The sequence below is a fragment of the Chinchilla lanigera genome, unplaced genomic scaffold, assembly GCF_000276665.1.
Source record: "Chinchilla lanigera isolate Chin_1 unplaced genomic scaffold, ChiLan1.0 scaffold00001, whole genome shotgun sequence".
Lineage (NCBI taxonomy): Eukaryota > Metazoa > Chordata > Mammalia > Rodentia > Chinchillidae > Chinchilla > Chinchilla lanigera.
Genome location: NW_004955402.1, coordinates 21,895,950 through 21,906,335, shown reverse-complemented (window position 1 = coordinate 21,906,335; position 10,386 = coordinate 21,895,950). Strand labels below are relative to the sequence as shown.

The 10,386-nt window shown below is 47.7% G+C and overlaps 1 protein-coding gene across 4 annotated transcripts in view; it reads right to left on the bottom strand.

Annotated features, from left to right (window-relative positions):
- Positions 1-688: 688 nt before the first annotated feature.
- Mapre2 (microtubule-associated protein, RP/EB family, member 2) overlaps positions 689-10,386 on the bottom strand; it is a 158,691-nt gene continuing 148,993 nt past the window's right edge. For all 4 annotated transcript variants that reach the window (XM_005372794.2, XM_005372792.2, XM_005372791.1 and 1 more), the window contains 2 exons: positions 8,850-9,008; positions 689-2,657 (listed from right to left, as the gene is read on the bottom strand). In XM_005372794.2, the coding sequence (XP_005372851.1) occupies positions 2,583-2,657; positions 8,850-9,008 (234 nt within the window). In that variant the 3' untranslated portion in view covers positions 689-2,582. The remainder of the gene's footprint in view (positions 2,658-8,849; positions 9,009-10,386) is intronic.

The window sequence follows — 10,386 nt, the reverse complement described above, 5'->3', positions numbered from 1 at the left end:
TTAGAATGAACATGAGCTTTCTCTTTGCCCCCTGCTTCGATCACTTCCAATCTGACAGCGGCAATGGAAGTGCTATAACCAGCCAACAGTGGGCATGAAGTGATACTAAGAAATCATCTTCCTGAGATGGCAGAGCAGGGCACACCCAGGGGCACGTGTCCACCCAGCACGATGACAAGTGACTGGGGGTGGGGCATGGAGGAACACGTGTCCTGAACAGTAGATGAGAGCATGACGGGCCCCACCACCCAGGAAGCAAGTGGGTGGTCATACAGCGGCAGGGGTCGCAGCCAGAGAAGACTGACTCTGAATGAAACATGGCTGCTAAGATTCCCCAGAGCATCCACGACATTACCTAGGGTGCAGCGCAACAGATTTTTAAGATGGGAACAGAAAGAGGACTTCATAGTTCTTCTCTAATGGTCTGCCCCAAGCCACGGAAGGAGAATGGAACATGGCTCCGGGCAAGTGCTCTGCCGGTGGGGAGTTGGAGAGGAATGGAGTGGTTCCGGCAAGAGTCATCAGGAACAGATACGGAAATTACACGGTATCAAGTAGTTCTGGAGAAGATGGGATCCTGACTACCTGGTACCTGTTCATGATAGGAGTGTGATCATGAACCACCTGGCACTGGGTATTGCTGAGATGCCCAGGGCAGATGAAGAATATCCTAGGAACCACAGCAAAGTATCTGCAAGGAGTTGTTTATTGTGCCTCTTTACAAGAGCTATTTTTACAGCCAGTGAGTACAACAGGTTAAGGGGGCAATACACCGTTCAGCATGATGTTGTATATAGCACAACCACTACCTATCACCAGGTGTGGGAGGATGTCACTGCTGGGAGCCAGGCTTTCTAGCCTGAGAAATGAGCCGCTGCTATAGTGCAGAGTGAGCAGGAGAGAGGAGAAAGGGAAACCAAACACCACGGAACATCTGTCCAGTTCTGCACAATGTGTTGTAATAATCTCAAAAATACAAGCCATCTTTTCCATATATAACTCAATAAATACCACTTTGCTGCAAAAGATTTATTTTGGAAAGACTTCTTTTGGTGCAAAGCTTCAATGCTAGAATTTAGAATTATTCCATCAATTAATAAAGAAGTTTCAAAGTTTTATGATACATTATTCAGAAATTTATTTCAATTAAGGGGAGAGTGGGTTGGGGACATTTGTTTCTTATTTTTGTTGCACCTGCTAATAAAGGAAATTTAAAGTTAGAAACCAAGTGAAACGAATGAATGATCCAGGAAGGGAGACCACCTGTCAAAGGGGGGAAGAAAGAGGCAAAAGATTTTGGAAAGAGACTAAGAAAAATGTGCAAATATCAGTTAAAAAAATAAGGAATGCTTTAAATTCACTAACGTTTCCTGTTTACGGATTGCCATGGTTTAGCAAATGTCAATGACAAGGAGGGCCCTTGTGTTAAAGAGGGAAAATTCCTCGTTTCAGAAGATACTGGGAGTCACAGGTTGTTCTGTGCTGTGGATCCAGTGTCCACACCAGACTGCAGAATGTGATTCGCCCTTGGAACTAACGCTCTCCTGTGACTGAGGTGTTTGCTTCCAGCCTTTCAGCCAGTGGGCAACCCGACGCAGATCCCAGTGCAGCTTGGGCTGCACACGCTGAAGGTGCCCTTCAGGAGGAACTCCCTAGTGTGAATGTCAGGATCTGGGTTGAAAGCCATGTAAGGAGGAAGAGAGATGAGGCAGGAGGATCTGCACCTACCAAGACCCCCTTTGAACTGCAGATAACTGATGACATTTTGTGGGGAGTGGCTGCCCACCAAAGAGGACCCTGAGAAAGAAAATAACATGAGAACCTGGGAACTGGGGAGGTGGGGTGGGAGGGCAGGAGCACGCAGAGTGAGAGCAAAGTTGAGATGGTGTTTTCCTTGAGTGAATGTCTTTCACAACAACATACTGCGTGGTTGTCTAACATGCTGCTCTATGAACACTGCTGGCTGGGCCTTGAAGTCCTAGTTTCAAATCAGTTTTTTCCCTTTTACTGTGAGTAGAGGGAGAAACTGACCCTATGCTTTCCCCTACGACATAAGTCACTGTCATTATGGCTTTCATATCAAGTATCTGTTTCCCTTTGTTCCAATTATTTGACCAAATTTATGTTCAGAAGTTAGACTTGCAAACATCAAAGCACCACAAATGCATGTGACATCTAGTGACACTGGGTTGAGAAATGCCAATATAAATACCATATATCAAATTACCATTGTTTCACACCAGGATAAAAAGGGATGGTGATGGTGGTGGTAGTTTTGGGGCAGGGAAGAGTTGTTCTGGAAAGAAATGAGGAAAAGAGCAGAACCAATCTCAAGCAGCCAAGTGAAGTTGAAGGCATGTGACCCTATGATCTCTCAGGTAGGCGGCCAGGATGGCCGTCTGCTAATGCATCTTGGCAAGGGAAATGTGAACCAAGTGCAGGGCTGGCGTATGCAACAGTGCGTTGATGGTAATGGCAGATTGGGAACAACTGGTTTCTCTTGAGCTTGAGGCCGCACATTCCAATTCTCCAGAAGAAAAGTTCCCATGCACAATGGAAGTGTCATGAGCTTCCAAGACGGTTCAGTACTCTTCCTGCTGTTGGGGCTGCTGGTCATGGGCTTGCTCCTCTCCTTCCGGCTCTTCTGTGTGGCCTTCCTGAGGGGCAGAGAAGTTTCAGCTGAAATAACTTGCCATGTCTGAGGCTCCACAGAGTCTCAGGCCATAACCACTGCGCAGCATGGGGTCGCCAGGCTGTGGAGATACCAGGCGCAGGCACGGCTCACCGTGCAGATGGCTCCCAGCTCCTAGTGGCCGGCAACCTCGCAGGGATGCCTTCACATCCCCGTGCCATCAGAGAACAGTGGTTATGGAAAGCACAGCCACCAAGCTTTAAGTTCCAAACTCTTCCATCAGTCTTGGAGGGAAATCTTTCTAGAACATAGCGCATACTTTCCTACCCTCTGTAAAAGAGTAACCAACCACAGGGACTCCACAGCATCATGATAATCACAAATGAGCCAGCAGGGACATAACACGGCACCCAGGCCTCTGTGCTGGGTCACATGGTTGCCTCCACACTAATGGCCCAGGATGGAGCGCTCCTGATCCAATTCCTATTTCCTCCTCTGCCGTCACTCTTCTTGCTTGCCTGTGTGTCTGCCTGAAGCAGACCCTTTGTTATAATTTGTCACTAATCTGATGTGGACTTAGAAACCAGAGAAGCAACTTGTCCTAAGGGGAAGAAAGGACAGGGGCTATGTTTCCCAGGCTGCCTTAGGTGAGGACGCCCTTCTCAGCAGACAGTGCAGGAGCTTTGGCTCAGGACTTTGGGGCATTATGTTTAGGGTGCTTCCGGCCCTCCTCGCTTACTTTCTGGTCACTGAATGTGAACCAGGTAAGTGAGGTGGCTTCTCTACTTGGTTCTCAATATCCTATGTATTCATTTGCCCAATCCAAGAACATCATGAACAGCAACTTAGCCAAAGTTGCCAATTCTTCCAATTTTTTACCTCCAAAGAATAATTAGCTCTTTACTCTTCAAGCAAAAGAATGAGGTCAATCAGTAACAGCCAACTGCCTCCTCAATACAGGGCTTGGAGATGCAGCCTGGTATGTACCTGGGCACATGCAGAATGGCTCATGACGTCATGCACTTGGCATACGGACTCACAACACATCCAAACCCATCCCCCTCCTATCTAACTCCTAACTCCTTGAATCCAGGGACAAACCTGTGAAGATCCAACCCAAATACATTGTGATCATCTCCCAGGTCCCTGAGCCAGAGTAACACCTCTGCCTTCTCCTGCAGCAGCCTGTCTTCCTGTGCTATAAAACTCTGACTTGGAATCTTGTTTGTCTTGAACCTTTTGGCCCCATCCACCAGATCCAGAGGTTCCTAAAGTCAGGGACTGGGCTGCATTACTCTGTGGTACTATTCATCTACACCACTCAACACATGCTGTGTGGAGAGGAAGAAATCCGAGGACTGAGGAATAGATGGCCAAGACTATCAGACTACCAGCCAAGGTCACACACTGAGCCTTTTCCAAGAGGCAGTTTAATGTGAAGGTTAGGAGCACGGACTCCAGAGTTCACATCCCAGTTCCTCTATTTACCAGCTGTGAGACTTTCGGCATGCAACGTAACTGCTCTGTGCCTCAGCTTTCTTGTCTGTAAAGTGGGGGACAATAAAGAGTCCCTATGGAACAGAGTTTTCAGTGTGTTTCAATGATTAATGAACCAGCTGAGTGAATCCAACTGAGGATCTAATGAGTTTAAACCAGCAAAGTGCCTAGATATTTGGTACATAGAAAATATTTTACGTATGAGCTGGGCCTATGATTTCCTATGAACTCTTTGGAATATATTCTAGATACAATTTTTTTAAAAAAGCAACCCTTTCTATAGAAAGTGACACTACTGAAGGCCTAGGATCAAAGGTCGGCACTTTATTTGGCAGATGTGAGCTTTCCCCACATCCATGCCTCCATCCTGTTATCACCTCCCGGGACCGTTCTATTCCGGAAGGCTGACGCCCAATAACCTATTCATTGACCACATCCTGTCTTTCGGAGCCTCAAAACGCTTCATTCCTTATTGCCAGTGCTCACTGATGGTCCCTGGGCTGTGCTCTTGGCAGCATCCTTTGCCACTGGCTCTGGCCACTGCTTGGCGCACATGAAGGTGGCCCTCTCACAGGGAAGAGGAAGGTATTCTGTCTGAGGTAGCACAAGATAGGGGACAGGCACTGGCCTGTGCAGACTGGCCTCTCTTGTCCACGGGATGAAGCTAATGCTCACAGCACTTGAATGGGAAGGGTACATTGGAACTCCAGTGTCTCTTCTGCCATGGGCTCTTCTACGTTAGGAACACTGGGAGTCCCTGAAGCCCATCTTCTTGCCTTCATCCCTACGTGACTGTTCCTCTAAGCTTTGTATACCTTATTCTTGCTTCTAGTGGAGGGTGTACACGGCCCTGTGAGTGTTCCTACCAGGTGGATGCATGTCTTCCTCTCCCACTGGGCTCTAAGACCCTCTGGGTTGGGATGTTGCTCTTTATTCACTGTCTTAACTTTTCAGTCTAGTACAGTGTCTTCCTCATGGTACCAACCAAACTTCAGCTGCTGTGAGGTATGCAGGTAATTGTTTTTGTGTGTGTTAAACTGCTAAAGAGAAGGGCTTAGAAATGAGGATCTATTTTACATTTTAAAAATTTATTATTGTTATTTTTTATTTTACATTTTACAGAAAATTCTGTCACAGTTGGGAGTTAAGTGGAATAATGGTGTTAACCCAGAACTGGAAATTGGAAGAGTTGAATTCAACTGTTTTGCCTGTAACAAGCTGCAGGAACAGGACCCACTAAAGTAGGGCCCCTCCTCAGGCCTTCTTTCCAAACATGCTGCACAAGAAGGTAGGCATGTCACCCTTTTCTATGGCTCTGGGGTCCCCATCTGACCAACGGTAGCTCCTCTGCACATGAACTGGGCTTAAGTCATAGCCACAGGAAACTGATGGTGATGTCAGACATCTGGAGGAACAGCGGACTCCAGACCATGCATATGGTATCGGGCAGTTCTCGCAAGAGGAGCACATGTTCCGGTTATCAATGGATACTAATGCTCAGGGTGCATGCTAAGGCATCCAGAGACTGGAGGCACATTTCTGCCATTCTGCGATGTCGCAGCTCCCAACTCTTACGATGCTACTGTGGGTTTCCAAAACAAAAAAATATTTTCTTATGCCCCATATGAGAATGAAGAACTTTAAAACCTACCTGTAGGTTTTAAATAGGAGGCCAGGCAAAACCTCTGCCAAACGTGGGACTAATGCCCTGGGGTGGCATCTACTTAATTCTAGTATTTCCTTATCAACCTCTTACATCTCTATGAATGCTTAGCTGTGAGTGTTAGACCTCTTTGCTCGCACTATAACTACTAAAAAGAGAAGTGGGTTGAGAGACAGTACTGAAGAAAGGTCCTGGCCACGCACTGTGGGAGGTAAACAAGTGTCTAGGAGGGAGGAGGGGCCTCCAGAAGCGTGACGGCTCCTCGGTGCAGGAAGCAGCATCAGCCGCAGTATCACTCATGCAGACCGTAGCTGGCTGCTCTTTCCTCTGCTTTATGCAGTTTCTTCCTGCCTGAAAAACTCTCTCCCCATCCTAGCTCTATAACTATTGATATTTCTGGTCATCCTCAACATCCAATGCAGATGCCATCTTCTCTGTGACAGCTCTGTATGGCCCCCCAGGTGGCTTTATGCACTCCTACACAAGTTTATGTACGTCTCTGCTATCGCAATTATCATAATTTGACAGTCTCCAGTTAGTTGTGTCCCTGGCTCACTCTCTCCCTTGGACCGTGAGCTCTCCTGACGGAGGGGCTGTGCCTTTTTCTGTGTACCCAGTGCTTCATCCAGCAGAGTGCAAAACTCCTCCAGTGATAGAAACATGTGATCAAAAAGCTCTAAGGAGAAAGAACATCTTTTTTTTTCTTTTCCCCAGTACAGTATGAGGACTGAAGCCAGGGCCTTCACACTGAATTACAGTTTTTATTTTGAGGCAGTGTCTCCCTAAGTCACCCAAGTTGGGGTTGAATTTGTGACCCTCCATTCTCAGCCTCCCACAGTGCTGGGACTACAGAAATGCACCGCCATACCCAGCTAGAGAATTATTTTAACAGTGGCTTCTGTGACAATACCTCAGGAAACAAGCACCTATTTATAAGCTGGCACACCCCAGGTGACAGAATGCACAGGGAAGCAGGTAGCCAATGACAAAGCCCAGACACCTGTGGCCCCAAGAATGATAAGATAATGAGAAGGAGAGAGTCACTGAATAGCCAGCTGGTGATCTGCTCTGGAAACTTCCATTAGGTCTCTACATCTGGGACCCGAACCACCTGTTGACTTTGCTACTTGCAACTCCCAGTTGGACTTTTACATCTTCCAAGCATCACATTTTAGGATTGCTTGACTATAATAATCACATACGAGTCACCACCAAATAAAAATATAAGTCATCACTTAGGGGAAAAGATCCCTCCCACCAAAAACCCCTACCTAAAAAGCCAACCCTAGCCTAAATGGAGAGCACATACAACAATCCAGCCTTTGATTCTTCAGCATCTCGACAACCAGAAATTTCTGCTGTCCCAGATCACTACACAGTCAGACCAACAGCATCATGTACACAATAGTGACATTTCTTCCTGGGCATCACACACACCAGACCTACACACACGTGCAGGAATGGCTGGCTCAGGTGGGTAGCCAGGTGGTGCCTGGGTGTGTATGTGGTGCAGGAATGGGAGAACACCGAATATGGTCATCTAGGAGGAGCTCCCTGGAGTCACACCCGGGGGCAAGAGCGCTTGGCCAAGGCTGGCTGGCCTATCCTCAACCAGGAATTCAGCAGCTCAGGTCAGCTGCAAGATCTGCCATAGAAGCAGAAGCCTCTGCTGCTGGAAACACAGGCCTGGGCCGACGATGTGAGCCTGCCTGCCGGACTCCCTCCAGCTCTCAGCATCACAGACAGCAGCTCCGTGTGCTTAGTCTTCTGGTGTCGTGCAGACTTCATCTGATTTAGCCTCAAGCAAGCTTGTGACAGCAATAACCACAACTGATCTCATGCTTGATGGCCTACAAAGCAGCCTGCACATCGAACATTACATATACCCCACTTGTGCTCACAAACACACCACTGGCTTCTTCTACAAGAACTGAATATACCAAGATCTGTATTTCATGAAGCCATCTCGGCCTCAGGGACCTAAGCAGGCAGATTCCCAGTGCTTCAGTCTACATTCTGAGCTACCAGTAACCAAGAAAGAAGTTTCAAAAGCAACAGTGGGGAAATGACAAAAGTGGTGAGCTCCCAAACCCCCAACACAGTGCCCTACAGCTTAAGCAAATTTCACTGCTGGGATTTTAAGTCACAAATAGAATAAATGTTGCCTGTTATTCAGCTGCAGTAAGACAAAGTAAACCTGCGGTGGTTTCACATTCTGTGAAAATGACGGACTGGCATCTGTACTATAGAACTGTCCGAGGGTCCACAGGACTTCCGGTCAGAAACCCACACACTTCCCCAGCTTCGATTCAGTACACAGAGGTGCTTCAAACCCCAGGCCCTGGTCTCTGGCTTCTACAATTCAGCTCAATAGAAGGTGATGCTCCACCACCTCCCACTCCCTCGTCTGGGTGCCAGGCCTCTCCCTCCCGGCACAGGCAGACGGGGTCCCCCACCCCATCTCTGCCAATCGTTCCTCCATGCTCCGCACATCTGCTTCTTATCACCCCACAGAGCCACGTCCTGGGTCTCCCCAGCACATTCTCTCACGAGCAGCAACTCCGGCGACAGGTCCTCCCCACAAAGGAGGCATCGAGGAGTATTTTTAATAAAGGGCTGCTCCCTGCTTCTGGCCTTCCCGACAATGTTACCAAGACAACCAGCTATGAGATAAAAACAGAGTGCTGTGCGGCTGACAGTGAAGGGAACAGTGTTCCGATTATTCTCTTCTTTATCCATACCCTGATCTTTCATGAACAAAGAAGAATCCTTACACAAATTCTTACTGCTCCTTTGCTCAGAGGAGAGAACCGCTGGGATCTGGCCACACAAATGCGTTTCTCCTGAAGCCCCACCTTTATCCGTCTCTTCCTGACTGACTGACACACACATCTGTCCCACAGGCTCGCATCGATGGACCACGACAACAGTGATACACACTCCTCCGGGACCGCCAAGTGTCCTGGCTAAGCTCCACGTCTCACGAGGCCCCAGGGAAGCATTCAAGGGCTCCGTCGGGCCCACTGGACTCTGACCAGGAGTGCTCTGCATACTTACATGTTCTTCTGAAGCATACAGCACTTCCATTAATCGCTGCACCAGGTCATCATTTTCCTGCCCATGCTCTTGGCAGAGCAGCTCAATCTCTCTCAGCTTCCCGAAGTAGAAATCCCTTTCCTTTTCCACGCCTTCAAGGGCGAGTTTTAATGAATGTACCTGTAACAGGGTGAGGGTAGAGAAGAAAACCGCCAATATGTAAGCAAATGTAAGCAGGCAGTTATGACTGTGTATAAGCACACAAAACATGTAAAGAGACACGGCAAGTCTGACAGGGACTATGGGGCTGTCATCTGAGTTCAAGCTGGGGCCAAAATGTCCAATTTCAGAAGCATGCTGGTCATTCCTTTCAGTGAGTGTTTATCAGCTAGAATCCTTCCACTGGCACTGTGCTACCCAGGCTGAAAGGACCCCTCCTTCTGTTAGCATGGGCTGGACCGCACCTTTCTCCTAATTCGTTGCTGTGATCTGAATGTTTGTGTGCTCCCCTCCTCCTCATCTCCTATGCTGACACACAAAACCCAATGTGATAGCATTAGGAGGTGGGGCCTTTGGGAGGTGACGAGGTCCTAAGAGAGGAGCCTCATGAATGGGATTAGTGTCCTTAGAAAAGAGGCCTGAGTGATCATTCATCTTTTCAGCATAGGAAGCCACAGTGAGAAGGCAGCATTCATGAGCTCTCACTAGACGCTGGATCTGTCAATGCCTTGACCTTGCACTTCTAAAACTTCCAGATTTATTTCCAGAGAAATAAATTTGGTGTTTGTAAACCATCCAGCTTATGGTATTTTGTTATGGCAGCCTGAACAGACTAAAATATTCCGCAAAGAAAGGAGAGAGAATGGGAGGAAGGCGGAAAGATGATAGAAAGGGTCCTAAGTGCGGTTAGATTATTTTGAGGACCCTTCCTTTAGAACTTCTGCACTAAGAGCTAACCTCAGGGCTGGGGATATAGCTCAGCGGCACAGGCGCCTGCCTGGCAAGTGTAAGGTCCTGAGTTCGATTCCTGGTACCAAAAAAAAAAAAAAAGAGCTAACCTTAGTTTTAGTTCCCTTTGAAAATGATCCTGAACCAAAATGGACAAATGCTCTCCACCAAGAAATTAGGTCTCGGGCCACAAGAAAAACTGAATGAGAGTACAAGGCTCGCTGTGTGCATCTGTCTGAACTTCTCTATTTCTGGCTTTGGTTGCATCAGTCAAAAGATGGGATGGCATGGAAGATCTACTTCCTCACCAAAACCGCTCTCATTTCCTGTTTCCCGCTGGTTAAAGGATCCTGTAGTGCTGTGAAGCTTCTCATACTGTTTCCATGGTGCAGGCAATGGGGAGGCACTCACTAGCCAGGGCCCACAACTCCTGTGGCTGAAGAAACTCCGAGGAGGGTGTGGATCTCAGATGGCCACACTCCTGGGAGGACAGGAGCTACACACAGGCTCAAACATTCACCCTGTGCCTGGTCCCTGAGAATCCATTCCCTTTTCCTAATACCTTTTCATTTATATTTATGTATAATCTTTAAGGAATACGTTAATCATG